This window comes from Neolamprologus multifasciatus, chromosome 6 (assembly GCF_963576455.1).
Source record: "Neolamprologus multifasciatus chromosome 6, fNeoMul1.2, whole genome shotgun sequence".
Classification (NCBI taxonomy): Eukaryota; Metazoa; Chordata; class Actinopteri; order Cichliformes; family Cichlidae; genus Neolamprologus; species Neolamprologus multifasciatus.
This window is the reverse complement of record NC_140444.1, coordinates 32239095-32265058: the sequence shown is the minus strand read 5'-3', so window position 1 is coordinate 32265058 and position 25964 is coordinate 32239095. Positions and strand designations below refer to the sequence as shown.

At 39.8% G+C, this 25964-nt stretch overlaps 2 protein-coding genes across 3 annotated transcripts in view; one reads left to right on the top strand and one right to left on the bottom strand.

Moving 5' to 3' along the window:
• Positions 1-16239, bottom strand: part of ncf4 (neutrophil cytosolic factor 4) — a 40180-nt gene extending 23941 nt beyond the window's left edge. Inside the window, exons 1-5 of one of the 2 annotated variants that reach the window (XM_085162236.1) lie at positions 15547-16239; positions 14987-15071; positions 14715-14874; positions 6253-6323; positions 5456-5685 (exon numbers count right to left, since the gene is read on the bottom strand). In XM_085162236.1, coding sequence (XP_085018362.1) covers positions 5456-5685; positions 6253-6323; positions 14715-14874; positions 14987-15071; positions 15547-15578 — 578 coding nt within the window. In that variant the 5' untranslated portion in view covers positions 15579-16239. The remainder of the gene's footprint in view (positions 1-5455; positions 5686-6252; positions 6324-14714; positions 14875-14986; positions 15072-15546) is intronic. The other variant, XM_085162237.1, reaches the window with a different exon arrangement.
• LOC146517404 (parvalbumin-7-like) overlaps positions 1-25964 on the top strand; it is a 45776-nt gene that overhangs the window by 11042 nt on the left and 8770 nt on the right. The window lies entirely within an intron of this gene.

Genomic DNA, 25964 nt, shown 5'->3' with positions numbered 1-25964 from the left:
ACAATGTGTCAATAAATGCTGGAAAACACTTATGTCATTTTCAGGGCCATAAACCCTTTCACATTATTTAAGCACACAGATGTGAAAGGGTTTATAAAAGGTTAATATAAAAGGGACCATAAAAGGTTAATATGTGGTCAACAGACACTATTAATAATAATAATAATAATAATAATGTATTAATATTAGACATTATTAAACAAATATACATTTTAACTCACGCAGCCCTTAAACTTTTCATTCAGCACTTTCAAAATTTCAATTTGTCCAACACTTGTTGGACAAATTGGTTTCCTTGATTAAATTTGCCATGCTATCATGCTAAACTAAGAATGGATATTAAAATTGTCACTATGAGCGTGGTGGGTATGGTCACATTTAGGTCAAAGCACTGTTATGCTGTACTGCTTCACAGAGTTACAAAGCACAAGCACAAAGAAAGTCTTTTGTATTAAACATGTCTGAAAATAAAATACCTGAAACACCTAGCATTTTTTTTTATTTTGGATTTAGTGGCAGTGAAATATTCAAACAAACAGAAATGCCTTATAAAAATTCTAATGAGTCTATTAGTCAATATTTGGTTTGACAGCTTTTATTCGTCAACAGATCCTGAACTCTGTCTCTTTCTTGTCATTTCAGGAATAGTTCTCCAGGCTTCTGTACGGGTATGCTTTTACTGCACTGATAGTATGTTTGGGATCATTATAATGTATAAAAATGAGGGAGTTGTCAGTAATATGCTTTCCAGGTCGCACTGCATGCTGGATCAAAATCTGATGGTATTTTTCTGCGTTCAGTATTGCATCAATTTTGACAAGATTTCCATCACCACCGAGTCACATGCAGCCCAAACCATGACTGAGCCTCCACCGTGTTTCACAGATGGCTGTAAATAACTACTGTGCCTCTCTCCTGACCTCTTATGTACATATTAATGATGATTTAAACCAATAACATGACATTGGATCCATCGCTCCATAAGGCCTGTGATTTTCAGTGCAGTTTTTGAGGCCTGCCACTTCTTCTTTCTACTTCCTCAATATTGTTAAGGACACACTGCACACTAAAGCTCATAACTCTTTGAGAGTGCAAAAGTACAATTTCTATGTCGGTCAAACTGTATTACCCGTGACATTTCTTATAGATTAAACTAAAGAAATGGGAACGAATTTTGGGCTCCTAATAGCAAAGCGCTGAAGTTTTCTGTTATTTGTAGACACAACACTAATTCATCCTTTGAGTTAGGCTTCTTTTTTACACTTGAATGATTCATAGGCTACTGATTTGTCAAGTGGCTAAAGAACCAAAAGAAAAATCAAACATTATTTTAAAAATGGTCATGTACAAGGACTTGACTGGAAGTAAAAAGAAAGAAGTCCAAAAAAAAAACCCCAACAACTTTGAAACCCTACTGGTTAAAAACCCTTTACAAAATTACAAGAAAATGTCAATCTTCTTGTAATCCTTTCAGAAAGGTACTGTATTTACTGCAGAATACTGAAACAACATAGGTACTGGCAGTGAAAGACCATGTGAAAATCAAATATGTGGCAATTCTTCAGGAAGGAAGTAACAGTTTCTTCAAATGTTCCAACAGACAAATCAACCAAAAGGCCATACAAACCGAGACAGGCGATCTAAGAGCAGAAGAGGCAATGAAAGTCTGCTTTTGCATAAGGTTCCTGTTGAGAGACTCTGCTTTTACCACATCTTCTGTTGATGTAATCCAGCCACAGGGAAAGGGACCAATCAAAAGTCTAAATGGCCATTATAAATGAGGAAGTAGAACATGAAAAGGATAAAAAGCCTTTATAGATAGAGATATTCTTAACCTCCTAGGACTGGCGTCCACATATGTGGACATCACATTTTGGGTTGTCTAGACCAAAATACTGAATTTTGCTCTACAGGGGCCTGATATCCACTTACGAGGACATTATCCTGCCACTGTTCTATCAAAATTTAAAGCATCTGTCCTGTTATGTGGATCTCTTTTTTCTCCGAAACAAAAATCAAGTAAAAAAAAAAAAAAATCGGGTCATCCTTTGTTTTTACATTCATCAGGTCCCAATCAGTCTAAATAGCAAAGAAAAACTGAAAATGCATGCCATGAAAGAGTTCAGGTCTCAGGAGGTTAATGCCAAATCAAGGTGCCCTTGCCTCAGCTGAGACGTCATCAGGTCAGGACACCCTTCTTTGATTTGACATCAAATATTTACGGGTTTTTTTGAGCGACAGCACCTGTCCTCTGATTAACAATATCAATACACTGCTGTTTCTTACACTCAAACTCATCCATAACAAACTGACCCCTACTTTTTAAGGACTCCTTGAGTCTTTGAATAATAAAAACAATACTGTATTTTACAAATCTTCAGTAAATCGATACAGATTTATTGAGCAGATCAAGTTTTTACTACGTCTACATGATTGGTCACATCAGCCTGTCTCTCAGCCACTGATGCTGTCATTTCTCATATGTGTACAGTAGTTTTAAGAATCATATACTATAAATATATCTACACTATAAAAGCAAACGGACATTGTGTGCGATAAAAGACTCACGTTGCGTTGGGGGAAATAGTTCAGGCAGGGAGCTGAAGTTGTTCTTGCAAAAAATGACTGAAGTTAGAAGCACAGGAGTGAATCACTCATCAGCTGTTTGGCTACCAGCTGACTCCTAGGTATCCAATTATATTCATGCAAAGCTGCATGGTGGCCATCACAAGTGAACTCTCTAAGCTTATTGCTCAACTGATTTACTTCATACCTGCAGTTTTTTGCAGAAGCGCTCGCCATCATCCTGACCTTAGCCATGTTATTTATGACAATATAATTTGCAGTTATGAGAAGAAATTCATTTTAAAAGCAGACTCCTTGCAGCTGGGAGCCAAGCCTTTTAATTCCACATCTAAATGGATAGCCATTACATAAAGTATTAAGTTAATTCATCCTCTGGGAGGCTTTTTGCTTCATATTTCCTGATAAGAGCATAGTAAAGCAATAAATACAAAGGATTTTGAATGCACTCTTAGTCATGACCTGAAAAAAAAGGTCCATTATGCATTAAGATGATGCAGACCTTCCCCATATGACCAACCCAAGACTAAGCCTCGTGTGGAAGCTTGAAGAGTTTCCATGTGATTTATGATAACCAAGACAACTGGGTGTTGAATGCAGCAGCATTTCAGTTTTTCTCTGTATGCTCAGTGAGATCTAAGCTGTTATTCAACCCTCAGTGAATTCATTTTGAATTTGTGTGTGGGCGAAATGCCTATTAATGTATTGTTATGGATTAAGTAAAAGCTTATATAAGCCAAACACATGTTGTGGGTATATGTGGTCAACTGACCCTGAATTCATAGATGCACAAAATGTTTATACCTTTAAATTAAAAGTGGAGCGCTTGAGCAAAGTTTCAGGTGAAGAGCAGCATCACATGTTTTTAGCACTGATTCACTGCCGGCATTGTTATCTCCTTGTGTACATCACCAAAAGCCAACCTGCAAGACTTAAATTGAAATACAAAATTTCATCTCTCTCTGCTTTCATTTCTGTGCTATTAAATTTGCAGTCTAAATGACCTTCAGTATTGACTGAGTACTCAAAGTTATCAAAGCTATCGAATTCAAAAGGTTTTGTGATGAACATTCATGAAAATGTTTTCCCTTTCATCCTCCACGAGGAGTTACATAAGTCAAGTCTAAGGACCATGAGACATTCAAAGATTGCAGGAGTTACTCATAAAGTAGAACACAAGTTTATGAAATTAGTTGTATCATAAAATGAACCTAGGTTTGCCTGAACCTGTGCATCTCATCTGGGGGGAATTGACACTGAAGTGCTAATAGCTTCAAGCAAGAAAAACCAGTTTAAATATTTATGGAAATCTGCACTCCTGGGTTTACGCTTTTGGGGGAAATGTATTCTCTTCTCTCTCCATCTTCAGAGAGGTAAATGATGTTGCTGGAGCTTCATCTTGCCTGCTCATTTAATTCATATAAGACCTGCATCCAGTCTGCTGTAATTATTTTTATTTCAAAGCACAGTTATTTGAGATGAGGAAACATGTTCCTTAAGAGAACAAATTGCACTAGATTGATCTTAATTATATTCATCTAAAGAGATTTTTTTCAAAGCTAAATGAGGCATTTTTCTTTTTTCGAAGAGTCAAAATGCTTCTGAAATTTCACAGATTCAAGCCACATTTTAACCTTGCAGTTTTTTCAGAGGTATTTATGCCTTGAAAGCAAGCCCTTCAAAGCCAGCAATTACCCTCCTTTGTCATTATTTGCAGATGCGTCAACTTTAAACCTGATTCACTCTGGCTACACCTTTTGCACAGTTAAATACTTTGTACTTAGAGAAATGTTCAAAAGTCTCAGGCTGCCCCACATTTCTTTATATTTTGACAGGAGAACGCTTGAGTGAGACTGCAAGACCTTAACGTTCTTCGAAATTGTTATTTTCTTTGGTCAATCAAGACCATTTATCTGAAAGTCAAATCAAGCAATGACCCATCTTGATCACCCAGTTGAGCAGTTGCTGTTCCCCAAAGCCTCATCAGAAATGGTCTCAGTGGACAAGAGGCCGTCAAGAATTCATTTCTAAGAAAGGGAAATGGGAAGGAAAGACCAAAGTAATCCAAATTACACAAGAAGTGGATTGAAAATCGATGGTCAACAAGTCTTATGGAGTCATGAATCCAGATTTGAAAATTGTTGTTCAAATTGCTGTCAATATGAATGTAAAAGGTCCAGACAGGGGTACAACAGTGAGTGTCAAACAGCCATCTCTAAAACAGGATGAAGGCTCTCTCATTGTTTGGGGCTGCATTTCACGGAGTAGTGTTGGGGATCCTATCAAAACGAATAGATGGTATTGCTTGATCCACCATGCAATACCATCGGGAAAGCATTTAATTGGCAGCAGCTTCATTTCTTAGCGTTATCCCAAACACAATGCCTGTGCAGTAAAAGCATACCTGGAAAACTCACACTGGAACACCATCAGTCATAGGCTGGCCTCCCCAGAGCCAGGACCTCAACATTACTGAAGCAGTGTGGGATCAGAAACACGAAAAAAAGCACACAGAAACACAAAAGAAAGAAAAAGAAAAAGGCAGCCAAAATCCAAAGGAGAGCTTTGAATGTTCTTTAAGAAGCCCGGAGAACTATTCCTGAAGATTGCTTAAAGAAATGACAAGAAAGGTTGCCTAAGAGAGCTCAGGCTGTGTTGAAGAATAAAGTTGGTCGAACAAAGTACTGACTTTGTGTGTTTAAGTCACTGAACTTCTTTCCCATTTACCTAGCAAAATACTAGTAAAAACGTACAGTTTGTAACTGGTGTCTCCTTTGATATAAAACTAATTTCTTTATAGTGACGTCTGACTTGGTGTTAAAGGAGTCAATCTGTGTTTTGGCTTGTTACCATGGGGAACTGTGGGACTTACACTTTGCGGGTATTCGGGCGGAGACGCCTCAGGGCTCGCGGCTGATGCTCAGAGTCCTGTTCCGTCTGGTAGAAAAACATCCTGAGATCTTCGTCTAGCAACACCCATGTTGGCAAACCCAGCAACCTCTTGATATATGAGAGAGAGAGAGAGACATGGAGTGAGGGAAGAGTGAAGTAAAAAAAAAATGGATGAACGATAAGGACATGCAAGAAAGATGGAGATGAGGACTTGTGTAAAAAGAGGGAAATCAGGGTGGATGAATTGAAACGTCAACAGAGACAAAAGGGGTGTAAAGAGAGCGGGAGTTTGATGGAAGAGGAGAAGGAGATGCAGGGTGGTGGGAGAGAAGGAGTGGAGATGAAGCGAGAAGTGTAAGGCGAGTGAAGGCGAGAGAGTGTGGCAAAGAGGGAGCGACGTAGGTTGCGGGAAAAAAGAGAGTAGAGCAGAAAAGAGAAGTGAGTGAGTAGGAGAAAGAGAACCTGATCGTGTTTTTAGCGATGGTGCAACACTGAAACATGTCAAAAGTCCCACAACTACAGTCAGTCAGACGTGATGTGGGCACAGGGCAGAGCAAAGAGAAGAGAGCAGCAACGCCTACATGTTGAGCTCGATCTGCAAACTACTGCTGAAATATCCGAGTCAGTGCTTATCCACCTACAGCATCGTTCAGCCCACTGCGTTGTAGGCTACCGCACTGCACGCTGCAGAAGATGGCAAACATGGCAACAATTCTTTCCTCTGTTGGAAATTTTTAAAAAGAGACGGCACCGTGCATAAAAATGAAATGTGATTACCTTCATGTACGTGTTGAGTTCAGGGATTCTGCTCTCTGCAATCTCCTTTTTGTTTCCGAGGTAGATTTTTCCTAAAGAAAACACATTTAAAAAGTGACTGCACACGTGAGATTACACTCTAGAACAGGGGCCATAAAAATGCATTCACATAGAGGACATGCATACGTATGTTTACAATACAGCTGTTTTTTGTAAACAAAGCCAGCATGTAAACATGCTCCAATACTGTTGATGCTCTAGTGCACTTAAACACCAAGAGCCTGTAAATGTCAATTATTAATTTTAGCTTGATGATTGTGTTCAGTTTTTAACACCAAAAACCAGGGAAATGCGTGAAGGTACTATATACAACCCAGGTAAGTATAATCTAGGTAATTTATATTTACTAGCATATATTGTTGTGCCTTTCTGCTTATGTCCTTAGCAGTGAGTGCAAACACTCAAAAAACACAAAAAAGGATTGGGATTCAAAATAAATCATTTCTATAAACATATACGGTTTATAAATGCTGATTGTGTGACAATGTTTGTGCAAAGTTTCATTCAGATAGGCCAACCGACTGACAAGGTGATAAGGTACATATATGAAGATTATGTGGTAACATTAGCTCCTTACTTGCTCGAACTCACACAGACTGAAAGTGTTTAGATGCACGTGTCTAAGTTTTAAGTTCAGGGTTTTTTTATGTTACAGAACTTGGTTTAGCGTGTTAGCATGCTAGCAATGGTAAATTTTTGCAATCACAAACATAACTTCAAGTTAAGTTAAGCTAATGTATTTGGGAGAAAATGTCCTTAAGTTTCATGGCAATTCATGCAGCCAGAGGAGGTTTGGAAATCTGTAGTTATTGTGTCAGCAGAGCATCTGTGACTTTTACACACCATAGGCCAGATTTACAAAACAGAGCAAAGTAGTACCAAATAGCGCTCAACAATGTGGTTAGTTCTACAAAGGATGCGCTGTTTCTTAAACACAGGCGCAGTCAGTTCATTTCATTATCAGGCATGCTTTTATTGGCTTTAAATACCATTGCAATTAGCAGCAAACTGCGCATTGCGGATGTTAGTAAATCCTTTTGCGTATATGATTTAAATATTCTCCTAATTACATTCCGCACTTTAAGAAAGGAACTCCCAGAAATACATATGTAACAGGATCAGTTGCACTCTGTTCCCACCTATTACATATAATCTTGTCACTCTGTAAAAACCGGCAGTACCTTTTTGATGCTAAACACAGTTTTAAAGTAGCGTGTTAGCAAATTGCTAGTAAAACTTTAGGTGACCTGGCGCTTCATTGCCGAGTTGCCGTAATTCCCAAACTCATTCATTTAGCAATAACACTACGTACAGCTGGGCAAATGTTCATGCAGGCAGACTGCATCGCTAGGCGCTTGATTTTATACTTCTTTTATCTGTGGAACTAAAAACACCTTAATTCAACGATTAAGGGTGTAGCCCAACTCATATGTCAATGTGTTAGACAGCTAACACATTTATCCTGTCCTAAACAAGGCAAATGCTCCTTACTTCAAAAGATTATGGAAATAGCATATTACTCTTCCTAATATCACATTACGTCCAGTCAAAAAAATTATGAGGCACAGCTCAGACTCCTAACAGTCTAAATCGGGCCCCACCAATTCATCCAAGGCCATCTAACCCTGCTGTTAAATCAAATTTAGCACAGTCTTAATGACCCTCAGCCCTCTCTCTTCACTCAATTTCCCTTGTCTCATTCACTGTGGAGCACGATAACTCACTCAATCACTCGCAGACACAAGTTCATTCATTTACTCACTCACTGATGAATCAGTCACCCATCCACTCACTTAAATGCTCCTTTGACCTTGAATTTATAGCTTCACGTATGACTCAGAAATCAACATTTAAGATAGAAAAGCATAACATAGCATCAAGCTCACAAGAAAGAAACAAAGAAACGCACACATGATACTGAAACATTATTTACGTCTCATTAATAAGAATAGCTTTATTTGAAAAGACAGACCTCGATCCTTTTCTGCTGTCTTTTTTTTTTCTGCCCTCAAAATCATCACCCATCCTCGCCTGTCTCTCTTCACTCTCTCCCCTGTCTTTCTTATTCCCTTTCCATCCTGATGAGATCTGGCACTGCAATTAAACCCATCAGATCTAATATTATCCAACAGACTCCTCAGTGGCAGATGTTAAATCAGAGTTTGTAGAAAAGTAGAACTTTCCCGATATAGCAGCTGGCATTGCGAGATATGGCTGTACATGTTACAACAAATTGTAAAATCGTAAAATCTTTACTATAGAGTGTTTTTTAGTAAAAGCCTTCTCGCTTTTTAATAAGAAATCAAACATATGACTTAAGCAGCTGTAATTTGGTAGGTTGATCATAGTGATTTATAATGATTTATAATGACTTTGACATTAGCTGAGGGAACAGGAAAGCATTCTGAACGATGCCCAAAAAGGTTAAGAAAGAACAAGAAAGAAACCCTTTAAGCAGGACACACAGGAGAATTAAGAAATCAGAGAGTAAGAGCCTGGTTTTAATGGATTGCCTAGGATTTGGCTCTAGTTATAAGACAGCACATCTAAAATACACAAGATCAGTAAAAGTTTCCACTGGTTCCTAATGTGTAGCTAATGAAGGCGTTTTTTCCTCTAATATTTAAAAGCCAGTAAAGTTACACTTTAAAAATATTTTTAAATAATAAATTAAATAATAATAATTTTACAAACCAGCTAAAATCCTGCAGTAGACACAGCTTATACCCCTTTTAAAGATGGCTTGTGTTGGAGGAAAAAAAATGTTTTCCTCACATCATGAGGGGTCAAGCTCAGTAAACTTTTAAGTGGTTTATTTAGATTTGATCGTAGGCTCTACATAGGCAGTTTTTTTATGTTCCAGTAAATACTGAAAGTGTAGTTATGGCTCCTTCAGCCCTCTTTTTTTGTCCTGTTAAATAATTGTCTGGGGCATTTGAGTGGTGAATCTGGCCTATAAAGGATATGATGCAGTTTCAGTGATACTTCAGTAGTTTATGGGGACATTTTAGAAACATTAATGGCATCCCCATCAACATGAAATATGCTTTCAGTTTTGTAGTAATCAGCAAAGCTAGCAAAATAACACAAAAATAGCTAAAATGATAATGATGGAAAACACTGCACTCGCTGAACATGAACATTTTGGCATTGCAACTATGAGTATGTTAGCATGCTAGCATGGCAACATTAGTGCTTTGTACATAGCTAAACACAGAATCAAAGAAGAGCTGAAGTGACAGTAGGGGTGTCCAAATTTATAGGCTGCATCCTCCTGAGGACCCGAAAACCAAGGAGGAACCCACCCGAGGGAAGTTTTATTTTATCCAATCTAATCTAATAACTTTAATCTCTGCCAGACTGATTTATTCACAAACAAATAAAACACTGAAAAAAGCCAAACAATAACATTTTAGGTTATCTAAGTGACTTATATATCACGTTTAACCTGAGTAGCAAACAACCGCAGTGATCTGACAATTATTTGCTGGGAGTTTCCCGGCTAGCTATCAAGCTGGTGGGTAACAGACGTCTCCGAAAACGTCGGAGCACTTTTGCAAATATGTGATATCTTGATAAACTGAGCAGATATTTAAAGTTTACACATGTTTTTATGTTAAAAGTGTATTTTGGGACCCAGAAAGAGTAATAAGAGTAATATTAAAACTTAGTAGCGGCTGCCATTGTTGAAAACCGGAATTGGCTGGGCTGCGCTATGAATTCTGGGATATAGTGGGCCACGAAGGATACACCTGACCCATCCTTCAAATTTGGGGAAAAGGAGGATGCATTTGTCGGCTGCATTCAGAGGAGTTTACGAATTTGGACAGCCTTCGTCACGTCGCTGTGACGTAATCAGCCTACAAATGCGGCCTAAGGAGGATGCAGCCCATGAATTTGGACACCCCCACTATGTCTCAACCTGAGGCAAATGGCCACCAAACTGTATTTGATCAACTTTTTCCCCTGACTTTAATTTACTGTAGTGTCCCACTTCAATACCAACAACATCCCACCACCATGTACGGTATTAATTTTGGGTTGTTTTTTTTAGTGCCATTAACCAGCTGTCCAGTACCCATCTCAACTTGTGTTTCCCTACATGCAGACCTTTTAGTTTTTGTGCAGGTCCTCAATGGCTCACTTTTATAGGCTAGTTTAAATGCATTTTTACTTTAGTTTTGTATTTTAAATTGAATCAAAGGAAAACTGCAACTATAATGTGACTAGTAGTTCTAATGATGAGACAGAGCCATTTTGCCAAGTAAATATAATGTTTAATAATGACAATGACAAGTTAATAACCAAGCTAAAGCCTGTGAATCCACCGAAATAAATCTGTAATCAATTTGTAATCTACACACAAAACAATCACCTCTGTTTGTCCTCATCCTTCTTAAATCAATGCTCCGAGCCGCCCATTCAAAGCCCTCAGGCTTTTATTGGTGCACATGTTGGTTTCCAGCCACTGATAATCAATACAGACACTGACGCCGCCTCCCAGACAGACAGGCTTATGGGGAAACAATGAGCTGAATAAAGCCAAAGCCACAGAGCAGATGAGGACAGACACAGCAGCACAAACAGTGACTGAGGCCTGAATATACTTTGGCTTTCACATTACAATATTTTATCTCAAGTCTCTGTGCTTATGATTATTTTATCTTACATCCATCATCAAGGTGAATAGCAGTGCAGAGTGTGATTGCTTTGGCATGTTTGTCTGTCTCTTAGCAGGACTACAGAAAAACTACTGAGCCAGTTTTTCAATGAAATTTGTTAGGTGGGATTGGAAAGAAGAACCTATTAATTCTAATTTTGGTGTAGATCCTGATAAAGGGCTGGATTCTGGATATTTCTTTATGATACAGTCACACCAGATTGAACAAGATGGGCTCCCAGCTCTTCTCAGAGACAATTTGAAATTACATCTGCAGGGCTGCAGTCCCCATGTCAGCTAGTCTTTTGATTGGTCGGTATGCTTTTATCTGATCAAATTCTCCCTAAAGCGCAACATTTATAACCTTTCTGGACTAATCCATTAATATTGGCAATTTTGGAAGACTACTTGTTCAAAATGGGTGTTTTAACGTTACCAAAGAATCACCAGATCTCCTGTAACTGGCCTTGATGCATGCTCAATCATCTAGGTAAGTAAATCCCAAAAGTGGGAGAAACGTTTCGTCGCTCATCCAAGTGACTTCTTCAGTCATGAAGGATGAGTGACGAAACGTGACGAAACGTGACGAAACGTGACGAAACGTGACGAAACGTGACGAAACGTGACGAAACGTGCCGAAATGTTTCTCTCAGTGAACATTGGGCTGTGACATCAAGGAACTGATCTCATAGCCCAATGTTCATTATGGGCAACCAATGACTGGAACTAGTGGGCTAGTTCCAGTCATTGGTTGGGGAAACCTGCAGTCAGCTGATACGGAGGAAGTAATTTGGATCAGTGATGAAACACTCCTCCCACTGAAAACGCTACATCCAGATAAACAGATCAACCTTTTGGGACTATTGTAACAAGGTTAGCTAGGTCTAACTAAATGTTTTTGTTGACTAAATGTTAACTTGGAGCTGGCAGCAGTGTAACTGACACTATGCTAAAGAACCATCTGTGTTGCTGCATTTTGGACCAAAGAGTCAAATGTAAACTTGGCAGCTAACAGATATCATCCAAAAATGGCAGGCTTACTTGGTGTTAGAACGATCAAACAGTGCTTGTGATAAAGGCTTGAGGCCCTGGATTCCAGCCACAGCTACAGCCGGCTCCAGCGCCTGCCAGCAGCAGCAGCTACATGAGTTGGAGGCGATGGGTGTGCTCTCATGTAAAGAAAAAAATTACACCACAGTGGGAACTCTGAAGCCTGTTAGCTTACTGCTCAATAATTCTTGTGTTCGGACCACTAGATGATGTATTTACGGAATTATATAAATATGGGCAGGTGAACGATAGAGTAGGAACTTAATTAACCAATCTTTTACATTATTTTTTAATAAATGACTATCAGACTGTTGGGTTTTAGTATAGATCTGCGTGCCCTGCTAGTATAACCCTGTCTTTTCATCAGTGTTGTCAAAATTGATCAAATTAAAACCTTCATTAACTACTGTATATTAAAAACTAGGTGGGTTAGAAACGGGATTCACATACCTCCGTCTTCTCTGCCTGTCACTGAGCTCTAAAAAGCAAGTTGACTCATTATCACACTTACCAACTTTTCCTAATTTAAAGTTTTTGTTTCATTGTGGCCAGTACAGGCATTTCATCCAGAGCTTAATCTTCGACAGCAGCTCATTTGCAGTGGAAAGTGACTTTTCTTCCAGATTGTTAACTGTCTACATGCACTCTGTTGGTTGAACTTCTTTCTTATTTCTACTTAAATGATTCAGCCTCCCTTCAAAAGTAAAGTTCTGTTCACAGACACTTAAGTACCCAGCAAGAAGCGACTCAATATAAAACTCTAGGGATAAGGTATGGATGTTTCAAAATACTTTTACAGTTGTAGTCTTTATAAGGTCTCTTTAAGATAGTAGTTTTCATTTTGACAGCATTTAAGAAGTGAAGTAACAGTGATAATACTCCAATTAAGTGAAGCCATGATAGCAGTTTTCAAGAACTTCAGTGATAACATAAGAAATGCACCATCTTAGCCATCATAGCAAAGAGCCCATTAACCTTGAGTACAAACTAGCATGTATAGTTTAAGCACAAGCTAGCAGAATGTTTGGCTGTACTTTTAATTTCAGTAATGGTAGGGATGCAATGCTTGTTTAAAATGGCTGTTTTAAAGTCACCAAATCATGATAAAATCAGTCAAGTCAGTATATTCCATCAGTAAGAAAAACCTCGGTATCAACCTGCGGCTAACTAGCATGCTAAAGTGAGTCAACGTCCTGCTCTGCTGAGTTTAGATTTGTTCCCGGCACGATTTACACAGATAATCCAGGGACAAAAGTGGTCACGATGGAGCAATTGTATCCCCCAGCTGGTGCTTCAGCATACAAGTCACTGATTACTACAAAAAGGGTGCTTGGGTTTCTCTGCTCCGTCGGCTGCTACATACCTGAAGCCCCTGGAAATGGATGAATGAATAAATCACCCTCTTCCTACTGCCTCTCAAAATCTTCCCCTTCAATTTTGCTCTTCTTTCCCTTCTCTCTTCAAGTTAGTCTCTGTATTTTGCCTGTGGCATTCATCTGTCCTTCTTTCCATATGCTCTTTCCTGACTAATCTGAATATCAATCGTTGTGGATTAAAGGTATTACTGTCCTCTGATGTATGGTTTGGTTTAAACTGACCTTGTAGGGGCACTATGATACCTGCTGGCTTGTAATGATGGATTTTTGACATTTAACCACATAACATGACAGTAAATGCTTCAAGTGTGTCTAAAGATGCGAGCGCGAATAAAAGAAAAAGCACAATAAGGTTCACTGGGTTTGGTAGAATATAAACTTCATTCTAAACCCATTTTACTTCAGCTGAACAAAAGTAGATCTCAATCTTCTTTCTGCGGATGTCTCGGTGGAGAAAGAGGATTGTAAATGCAGCATTTGGAGCACTCATGCTTCACATTATTATGCAGCAATGGGTGCCTAAAGTGTGCTATAACTAAGCTCTTGTGGCTTAAATAGAATTGGATTTGAATAGAAGTGAGCTCCCACCAAACTTAATCAAATCTTTAAGGGACGCAACAGTTTTTATTCTTTATAATATCAATATTAATTCACTAAAGGCATCCAATTATGTCTCAATCTCCCCCTGAATACATGAGAAAAAAACAACAAAATGTAAGCACAGCAACAAACACAGCAGCCGTATGTATAGTAAAGAGTATTCAGAGGGGTTTCAGTTCTTCCGGAGACAGAGAGGAAATTCAGTCAGGTGTCTCTGTGAACCTCCTCTCCTATGCATGGAGGAGAATAAGCATGCAAGCATGTAAGGTTATGGAGCGACAATACAGGAAGGATCCAGTAGGAGTTCCCTTTGTGTAACTTTGACACAGCTAAAGTGAAACTAACCATTACAGTAGATACCATTTTCCCACACTCATTACAATATTTCACACTAGACCAAACTACTGTTTGACTTTTAGGGAACATATTCAAATTCAGTCTGTTTGCTTTGAGTTAGGTGAACCCACCAGCTCTTATGTGGGCCATTTCTGCCATGGTGGAAATCACAGCACATACCATGCAATTCAGAAAAGCAATTTAGCAAGACTGAAAATCAGAAGCTGTGACTGTTGACATAGTCCGAGTACGAGGCATGCCTGAAAAGATTTAGATAAGCTTCAGAGGGCATAACAACCAATCTGCCAGCAGCCGGACACTAACAAGCGCATATTTGAGCAACATGAAATCTTGCACCGTGCATGCCACTGACAATCAACAGTGCACACCCACACACACACCTGGAAGAGGAGGCAAGATGCAGGTGTTTGGGCCCAGTTTGGCCAGGTTTTCTGGAGAGTACCTGGCCTCGAGGATCTGGTGGAGGTTGAAAAATTCCCGGTACCTCCTGTAGATCAGGTACTTACTCTCTCCTTTAGTCTTCACCTCAATCACAAACCTCTGAGAGAGAAACGGAGGCATGAATGAAAGAGAAAAGGAAACAGCTGAGCCTGGTATTCTGAGCCAGTCTCAGTGAAAAACATCTCAGCCCTTTAGTTTTTTTAATGCTTACAAAGTAGTCGATGAAGCCTTTATTCTCCTCGATATCAGCAATGGTGGCGCTGATCGGGATGTTGAGAGGGAGCTGATCAAAGTCACTAAAGCAACAAGACCAGATCATTTAAGACAAAAATGACACAAAGAAAAACTGAATCCCATTATTTTCATTCTTGAGAAACAACTGAGTGCACTATGGACGAAGGCTGTGATGCTAGAAGAGACTATTTCCATCACAACAGAAATGTTTCATCAGGCCCGAGATGAACACTCATGACAGCTTAGCATAGATTTACAGTAACCACACACACACACACACACACACACACACACACACAAGCAAACAATTAAAAACATAATCTACAATTAAAAAGGTTTTGTTTTTAACATGATAACAGCTGTGCTGTATGAGTAAAACAACCATAAAACACGCTGATCTTCATTTAGTTTGGTCTTTTTAGATCAAATTAGATTTGTTAAAATTATTCACCAGCAATCAGAAATGAACTTCGCAGCCAGTCTGTGCGCAAAACATCGGCTCACCGACTCTAACCTGTCACCTGTAGACAGACTCACCTTTGGTCGCGTAACTGCTGCGGCAGAGACATGATGATGAACGCAGAAGAAACTTTAAAGCTGCTAGTGAACAAAGTACTTTTCACACACACCACAGGCTGACTGACTTTCAAACTGACAAGCGCAATAGTGCGGAGAAAAGCAACAGGAAGCGAAAGTTCCTTAAAAAAAGATCAGCAGACGGGTGCGCGCGTTTGGCCACACAGATGTGTGGGGAAGTCTCACTGCACACACACAGACACACACACGCACAGGCGTCATCAGCTGACAATCCACCAGCAACAGGTAGTGCGGGCGGGCATGTGGTCAAAGCGTAAATTTCACTGGAAACAAAAACGCATAAGGACGAAAACTCAAACACACAAGCAGAAAATAACCGTATGCGGACTTAGATGTGATTTAGTGAGCGTTTAGATATCTGTGGCGTACAGCCTTTCGTACTTGATTTTTCGGTACTTCAAAGCCATCGTAAATGTGCTCCATCTGTTTGATCGCACTGTGCCTGTGTTTACACACTTTACAAGCAAGTACTCCATGAACCCAGCATGTGTGACACACTTCACGCTTCTTTGCTCTGGCAGGGCATCGCGCACGTTGCGAGAGCTGATCTCGGTTTCTTTTTTACTTTCTTTCTTTTTCAATATAAGTTGTAAATTGGAAGCAGAATGATCAATCATCAAAACAGCAGGTTTCGAATTTCTATAGTTTCTGAATGAGCGCCAGGGGCGATTCTAGGATCCAATCCTTGGGGGGGGGGGGGGGGGGGGGGGGGGGTATAAACAGTATACAGTGCAATATGCTGTTTGCAAATGTTTTTTGCTTCATGGCTCAAACCTCAAGGAAACGGTTTTTCTTTCAAAGCCGCCAAGGATAAGGTGGAGGTTGAGGACAACGACTAAAATAACAAAGGACATCAGATCCTTGGCTGGCAGCTGGCAATGCATCGACACTCCCAAATTATGTTTTTGATGCTATGTAATGTGTGTGTGTGTGTGTGTGTGTGTGTGTGTGTGTGTGTGTGTGTGTGTGCGTGCGCACTGTAACATCCTGGAGACAGTTGAAGCTTTCTTGATGTTGTGACGTTACAATGCTCAGAAAATCATACTAAAATGCAATATGATTGCTACTAGCTGAACGAAATTTGCGTCCTTGAGCACCCCTCAAAATACTCTCACTCATATATATACATAATACATATGTTATGTATATATATTTTCAGCAAGTTTCATTTTGTGTGTGTGTTTGAGTTTTAAGGTGCCGCTCCCCTTCTGTAAACCAGTTTCGGTGGCAGATTTTAAAATAGAACTGTGTGGTTTACATGAAGCACTGGGACTCCCCAAGCATTTCTCAGGATTTTGTCCCTTTCATGGTTTATTTTTGAAACACTTCCTCAGAGTTTATGTACAACCAGCCACATCCACCACCAGGAAGTTAAAATAACAATAAATAACTTGAACTGATTAGCAGGATTCCTGTGACCAAGTAAGAGGCCTCTTCAGTAGTGATAGCCTTGTTGGACACACTGCACTGCATCTGTGCAAACTAAATAGGTCAGATTTCTGCTGCCATCCTGTATGTCTATAGTTAACTGCAAATGCTGACCACTGAATACAATTTTCAGTTGTGTTTAACCATGAAACATCGAGTAAACATATTTTTGACCTTCAATTTATTGATAATATAATGGATAAAGGATTTGTTTACAAATATTCCTGTAGTTCAACACTCTTTCAATCAGTGTTGAAATAGAAATAAACAGCACACATCTCTATATAACCTAAGCTGAATAAGACATCTGAAAACTTGTGAATGCACTCTGATACTCAGTGAACATGCCATAAGTTTACCTGCCCTGTCAAGTCTGCTCCACCAGACCTTTGCATCTGCTATATCTCAGTTTAAACCCAGCGTCACAGTTAAGTACAAGTGATCAATAATCATTGAACTGCCAGCATGTTTAACTGTAACCACACATATTATTTTCTCTGTTATTTAAAATAAAAAAACAGGAAGTTTTGAGGCAAAGGCCAAACGTGGGTTAACATTTAATACCCGAGGTACACAGAAGGCAGATTACAGGGTACACAGATGGTCTCCGAGCAGGACCCCTCTCACTTTTGTCATTTAGCTCAGAATAATATACCTGCAGAGGCACAAGGAGGAAATTACAACTGCCACTGGTGTCAGTGTGTATTAGATGGCATTTTCATGCTTGATGGTTCTGTAGAACAATCTGTAAACCCAGCACTGGCATATTATAACTCCATAAAGCTGTCATAATGTGGTAATTAGCTATTTTCAAATGGAACAGACTCAATAAAGCTGAATAGCCATTCCCATTTTACCTCGGAGAGAAATATCTGGCTCTTTAGCTACTAAAAGAACTACATCATAATGGCGTCTCACAGATACGCAGAAGATATCTTTAGATGTGCGATGATCTCACTTCCAACTTGTCATCATTATTATTATACAAATGCAAGTAAAGGACTACTTAGTTCCACATTTAAATACACTGAGTAGCCTTAAGCATCACTTTTTTAAGATAAAATGTTGAAAGAAGGCACAATCTTTTCTTAAACCTAGCCAGTGAATCCAAAGTCTAAAAAGCAAGTGAAAATAAAACTACGTAATGACTGAAAACGTGAAATAAAAACCTGAGAAATCTCCATCCATCCAACCATTTATTCATTTTCTTCTGCCGCTTCAGTTCAGGGTGCCGGAAAGGAGAGCCAGCTGCTGTCAGAGGACGAGAGGTGGGATAAACCCCGAGCAGGTCGTCAGACTATCAACAAGCTAACACAGAGAGACGGGCAACCATTCATGCTCACATGCACACCTCATTTATACTCCAACAGGTTAACCAGGGATGTTGGACTGTAGGAGAAAGCTGAAGTAGCATGTCTCTGTGTTTCATCAATTACTGTTGTAACCATTGCATTATGGCGCCAAAACAAAAGGAGAAAAACCAAAACAACGAGCTGAAAAATGCCAAATTGCTCCAACTGCTTTCTTTTCTCAGAGCAGCACCTTTCAAATAACAGAGTCATTTATCCGGCCTTTCATACTGTGTAAAACCCTGATACAGGGAACTTTGATTTTTGAGAGACACCGTTAAAATTTAGCTGACATAAATTAGACAGAAAAAAAAGAAAAATTGAAAAATCTTTAAGTGACGTGCATGACTGGTCATTTGTGCTGACCGCATTTTGCCATCAGATAATAAATTAGGATGTCAAACAGAGATTTTTACATGTACAGTAAAGTGTGTTAACTGAGAACAAATGCCTACCAGAAAGAGCTATTTACAGTAATAACGACTGCATGTGTACACTGTGCATGTGTACACTGTGCATGTGTACACTGTGCATGTGTACACAGCCTCTTACAAAGGCTCTTATTGGCTTTTGACTGAGAAGCATAATGGTGACATCAGAACAGTCATTGTTCTTTAAGGCGTGTTCAGGACACAAGCTTTCTCCACCACCTATTTATTCAGTTTTTCTCTCACATCTTATCTCATGCACACACACTTTGACACTAGCCTGCCTTCATTCAGCGCTCACCTGTCGGGTGTCTCTCGTTACTGACATTCATAAGTCAATAAAGGCAGCAGCTAGTGACGCTGACATTCCAATGAGGGGACATAATTGTGCAATAAAAATGTTTTGAACAGTTCAAACATTAAATATGGGGTTATTAAAGCTTCAAACACTAGATGTCAGTGCAGTTGCTAATGTGTGGGAGTTGGATAGAAACAAAAAACGAACTGATTTGCCGTCCAGTCTAAAATGGTTTTCTAAGTGCTCAAGATGCCACGAAAGTTATTGACTAACTGATGACTTTCACATACTCGTTACTTTTTTTACAGTTATAGCCAAGCTCAGCACTTGTTTATAGCTGGACAGCTGCACACAAAGAAACAACATCTGCTTTAAGCCAGCACAGTGAATCACAAGAATTGTAACTACACCTAAATCAGCAGATCTACATGCTGAGATTGACAAAAGAGATTGGAGCAGTTGCATGCTTTAGTAAATCAAACAGTGTGTGCTGAGGGTTTTTGCGTTGAGGTAGTGTTTTCACAGAGACTAAAGTGTTTGCATTAATGGTTGACAGCAGTCATGTGATTCAGTTACACTCAGATTATTAGTGTGCAAACAGCAAAATACTCAACTACAAGAAAGAATGATCAGGAGAGTAAGAGAAAATGGAAAAAAATGATGATCAAGAAATCGCGTGTAATACAGTGAGCTTGTGCGCATGAGAGAAAAAGATGGAAACACAGTGGTGCACAGATGGATGTGTGTGTGCATGTGTGTGTGTGTGTGTGTGAGTGCATCACATATTGACTCCATATCTATTTTCACGCAGCCCGAGATGGACCCTTTGAAACGCTGCTCGTATAACACACCACCGCCAGCCATGAATTGCAGAAGCATTTTTCTAAGGGTGTATTTATCTTCAAGGTCAGGCCAGCTGCTGGAGTCTGTTCTGCGCATTTGAGTGTACGTGTGTCCGGGTGAATTTGCTGTTGGGAATGCTTATGCATGTCAGTGGAGGAGTGTCCCTATGTGTGTGTGCGCTTGTAAAAGAGGGTACTGTAACAGTGTTTGTATATAGTTTATTGCACGCTGGCCTTGGAATATATCTTTGAAACACAAGCACGCTGTAAAAAGTGTTGATGAAATCTAATAAGACATTAAGTTGACAGGTACCAGTGCACACGTATACACACAGAGAAACAGAAGAAGGGGGACTGACAGAAAGTCTCAGCACCCAGATTGTGTTTGACATGTCGACAGCTGGTTGCCGTGGTAACATCATTAGGAAAGCAGAAAGAGGAAGAGGTGAAGCTGGGCAGTAACCTAAATGTTGAGTCTTTGTTTTGTGTGATGAAAACTCTGAGCCGAAATCTAAAATCTACCTCTGGGATGCCACACAGCACGATGGTGGCACGCTATAAACCTCAGATGGTTGTGTTGGGAAAATACCAGTGCACCAGCAATTTCTCAAATACTCAGACAACAACCACACCAAGTTTCAAATCACTCAAATCACCTTTCTTCCCCATTCTGATGCTAGGTGTACATTCTAAATATTGGATATCGACACCACCAGCAGCAACACTGAAACGACCTTCCTAATAATCTGCAGATCTCCACCACGTTGCCAGAACAGACCTGTCGGTGCATGAACACAAGACCTCTGGTGGCACCAGTATGTAGACCAGTACAGCCTCAGTGGAGCAGGCTTGTGTATGCTTATGTATGTTGCTCATGTTGTATGTGGGGACTTCAGTCAAGACGACATCATAGGCTCATGTTTGTTTTGTGTTTTTGAGGCAGCTCTGAGCAGGTTCTGCGACATTGCAGGGGTCATTGTCTGCTCGGGGAGGCTGCTGCTGTTGGTGAGTGCCGGTGCCACAGGGAGTGCAAATGGTCTGCAGAAGCTGGAAAAGAAGGTGACTGGACTTCTCTAAGTTTCATGAAGATGTTTTACCTCTCATCCAAGAGGCTTCTTCAGATTTAAAACCTAAAGGTGGAGAGTCCCAGGTATTTAAACCCTAGAGGGGGTTGTCCTTAACCGACTAGTTCCTTAGATTAACATGACCTGGATGACCGAGAACCGACACAGACACAGGCTCTGCAGTGATGTTAGGTGGGTGGTGTGAACGCAATGTCTGCACGAATGCCAGGATCAAAGTTTTCTCAGTGGTGCACTGCATGATAACAGGATGATGAATGTTTTTCACTTCAGATCTAATTTAATGGCCACTTGTTAACACTTGTTTTGAATAACGTAAAATGACAGTGAGCATATTTGTAATTACTGTACTCAGTTAATGTCAGATTAGTAAGACACAGTTTTCAGCAACAGTAAGTATTAAAAAAAGGAGATGTGAGGATTAGGTTTAGCTCTTTTTTAGAGTTCCAGTGTTGTAATTATAGACACAAAGCTAGTCACCCACCGTCCCTAAACATAGCACGTAATAAGCAACAAGCATGACTAACTGGAATCTTTCAGATAATGGAAAAATTTGGTTTCTCATTATTTAACAGGTTGGCTGAGTAACAGGCTAACCTCCCAAGAACTTGGTGCATTCCTTTAAAAACTCACCATCTCCCACACACTCCCACACACGCCGGCCCTAATATTAGAACTAAATATACCACAAAAACCGGTGCCTGTGGTGCACATTTGGAAAACTGCGGGCCTTCCTTCTCCCACTCTACTGTGCATTTTGGCCTGAGCTGAACTGACAAGGTTTCGAGCATCGCTGCAGTTAAGCGCAAACAAGTGGACACGAAGATCTGCAAACCTCACAGGTCAAAAATGAGTCAGTTTCCATGTCAAGTGTTATATATTTGAGACAGAGTCTAAGAAATCTGCTTGAGCTTGAAGCAGTTTACATCACATTAAAAGCAGTTTCATATAATCAATGTTATCAACCTGATGGACACTCAGCGGGTGAAGCAGATAAGCTGTGATACCGTTATCTATAACCCAAGAGTTGCTATTCACTAGCTGGGCCCACATCCTCATTTTAGGTTTGACAGCGTTTTAGTAGGTAAAGGTGAATGCTTGGACATGAAATGAGCTGCGGTTTGGGGAAGGCCTCGAAGGCGACTGGCGATGGCTCCCGGGCCTGGCAGATCCCCATGAACTAAATAGAAGTGAAGACGTTAAAGAACAGAAAAGGGGAGGAAGGGTGGAGAACTGGGGGAACCTATAAAGATGAGAACGGGAAGGAGCGTGTTTGGAGGCGTGGTCCTGCTCCTGAAATTCCAATACTTAATCTCCAATTAAACACAAAACAGTGATATGATGCCCCATGCCGACACAGAGGAACACTAACATTAACTAAACATTAGTGATTTGCTCCTCTCAAGAAAATGTATTACAGTGCAGTACTAACCAACTCGATTGTTCAGTAAGTTCATTGGTTAGTCACTTATTTTGCCTGCAATATTCTTGTGAAAGCAGTGTAGCAGTTCACTAAAACTACCGGTGCTGCTTAATGAGAGTGATGAGAGAGAAGAAACAGATTCAATGGTGCTCTGTTCTGCTGAGAGGAACTGCAGAGTCAGGTATTCGTTATCTGTTATTTCTTGTGATTCTTACATGGATGAAATTATCTGATCCATTAATGCGGAGTTACTCTGCACAGCAGCTTTAATTTTGTTGGGGTTTCATTTGTGAATCCAGGGAGTAAATGAACAGATCACCCCCAAACGCATCTGTTCTTCTAGCAGTTGTGTTAAAAGACATGCGAGTAAGATGCTATTTCTTCTTGAGCGAACGAGGCCTTTGAGTCCCAACTGTACAAGTGAAACGTCCGATATTCTCCAGCTCCACCCCTGATCAGTAAGCACACCGGGTTCCCCTGTGTTTATTTTTAGGGCCAATATCTGCTAATCTTTGGTTAAGTAGACAAGGGATGCCCCACTGATATCAATACCACTCATACACACTTATTCACATAGACAGCTGTGGCTTGTAGCTACCCCTGCCATGATTTCATATGCCACCTGTTGCTGAATAGCAAGTTGGTGATTAAAAACAAATTTAATTCCTCTTACTCCCTCTGTCTGTCTGTCACTGTCTTTCTCACATTCTCTCTATTTTCAGTTTGATGTGTGTGTACATCATTTATCTATTTCTGAATCTACTTTCTTGTATAGCAGTCACCCTGTTTTTTTTTTTTCCATTGCCTATTTTCACTTCTGTCTTAAGCTGTCTTGGCCAATTAAACAGTTTATAATCACGAGTGTCTCTTCAGCCTACACTGTATTTATGTAACTCTCTCTGGCAGTAATCACACTCCATTATAACCCCAATTTGTGCCTTCAAACTCTTGATCTTCATTTATTGCACTTTCATTTCATTTGGGGATAATCTAAAATACCAAACACAATAAAGAAGTCATCAGTTAGCGTACATATAACACATAATTACACATAAATAAATAAAATAAATAGCATTTTATTTATATAGCCCCTTTCTAGACAGAGTCACAAAGTGCTGTACATAAGATAAAAAGCCACAAAAAGGTAAAACAGACAATATAAAACAGGCAAAAATGAACCAGAAGCAGTTTAAAAAGGTGAGTTTTTAGTTGTTTTTGAAACAACTACTGAGTCCACAGTCTTACGGTTTGGGGGAAAGAGTTCCACAGTCTCGGGGCCACAGTGGCAAAAGCTCTATCACCAGTTCTCATCTTAGTCTGTTTTATAATAAGTAAGCCCTGATCAGATGACCTCAGGGACCTGCTAGGGACATAGGGCTGTAGCATATCAGAGATGTAGGCTCGTGCCAGTCTATGCAAAGCTCTATTAGTCAAGACCAGGATCTTAAAATGGACTCTGAATTCAACAGGAAGCCAGTGTAGCCGAGATAGCAACGGTGTCACATGTGAATACTTAGAGGATTTTGTCAAAAGCCGAGCTGCAGCGTTTTGCACAACCTGCAGACGATCCAGAGAACCTTTTGCTTAGACACATAACCAGTGAGTTACAATAGTCCAAGCATGAGGAAATAAATGCATGTATAGCAATCTCCAGTTCAGAGCGAGACATGGACATCACAAATGAAAAATATGGTGCATATTTGGGATCATTGGCCTGTTGAAACACCCAATTGTGTCCACGTTTCAACCGTCTAACTGCCGATTTGAGGTGAAGTTGAAACATTTGGAGATACTTCTCCTTCTTCATTACTCCATCCACTTTATGCAATGTACCAGTACTGGCAGCAAAACAGTCCTAGAGCATGACGCTACTACCAGCATGCTTGACAGCTAGTACAATGTTATTAGTTTTGAAAGCTTCAGCTTTACTCCTCCAAACATATCTTTTATCATCATGACAGAATAGTTCAGTCTCTCTTTCAACCTTTCTCTAGAAGGCATCTGACTTGTCCATGTGGTCAGCCTCAAATTTCAGTTGAGCGTGAAACTGTCCATTTTGGAGCCGGGGCTTTTTTCTTGGTGGGCAACCTTTCAGTCTATGCTGATGTGAAACTTACTTTAATGTCAACAGTAATGCTGGTGTGGCAGCAGTTTCTAGTGCATGACAGGCCTGAGCCTTAGTGGTTAAAGGGTTGTTCCTGAATCTGAATCAACTTGTTTGAACTGATGAACTGATGATCCAGGAATCTGGAGTTGTAAAGAAACGGTTCCAAGAGACTTCGCCAACATGTGAAAATCTACAGTTCTCCTTCTTGGATCTTAGATCCTTGGACTTTCCCATTGTTCTGTGTACTGGTCAATCCAATGAGTGCTCTCAAACAAATCATTTTTATGCTGACAAAGAGAAAGTACCAGTTGTATTCAATCATCATCACTAATGAGAAGTTACTAAGCCTTTGTCTTGCCCAGTTTAAAGACATTGTAGAATCTTTTGACCCTGTGTATTACAGAAAACCCAAAATAAATTCAAACTTGTGCACCTAGTTCATGTTTTTTAAGTCATTACAGAGTCAACATTCATGCCCATACTGTATGTAAATTTCTGACCACAACTGTAAATAAAAATGAATTGAACTGATTGGAAAAGTGGGTCCATAAAGAGACTACCTACTGAGGAAAGTCAGCCAAATTCAAATTAGGTATGGATGTGAAATAAAAAGCCGTATCATCAGCAAAAAAAAAAAAAAAAAAAAGCATATTTTTGCAGACCCCTGTAGGCCATTCAAAGAGAGCAGCAGAAGTAGTTGGACTCATGTACAGTGGTCACTCGCTATAACGTGGTTCAACTTTTGCAGCTTGTCTGTTTCACTGATTTTTTTGTGCAATTTTGCATGTTTTTTTGTTTGTTTGTTTGGAGTTTTGTTGTCTTTTACAGCGCATTGTGTTCTGCGTCCTGACTGGCTGTAGACCATTGTCAATCGATCTCGTGCCGTGTCTCCTGTACAGTACAGAATTCTTCAGCTTTTCAAATTTACATGAATCTTCAATCGCTAGCAGTGTGACTCCGAAGTGCTGTACTGTATGTTTGTAGGTTTTCACCCCAACAAAACACAACAATTTTGACGAAACATTTTACACCGTCAAAGGCAACCGCGGGCAACTTGTTTAAACAAGAAAGAAAAGAGTGGAAATGTTCATGCCTGTCTGAGAAAAGTGTGTAAAGTGTGTAGTGAGGGGTTTTACAGCCTTAAAACATCTATACTAATTGTAAAAAATAAAGTTGGCTACTTCGTGGATTTCACCTATCGTGGGTTATTTTTAGAATGTAACTCCCATGATAAACAAGGGACCACTGTAGTCCAAAAAGTAGGTTAATGCTATTTTAATCATCTTTGTTATTAGCTACAGACTTTTCTTTACTAAGTTGTAAACACTGTGAAGCCATATTTCTATCAAGGATGTTTTGGTTGACACTGTCAGAAACCTTTGACAAGTCTAATAATAAACC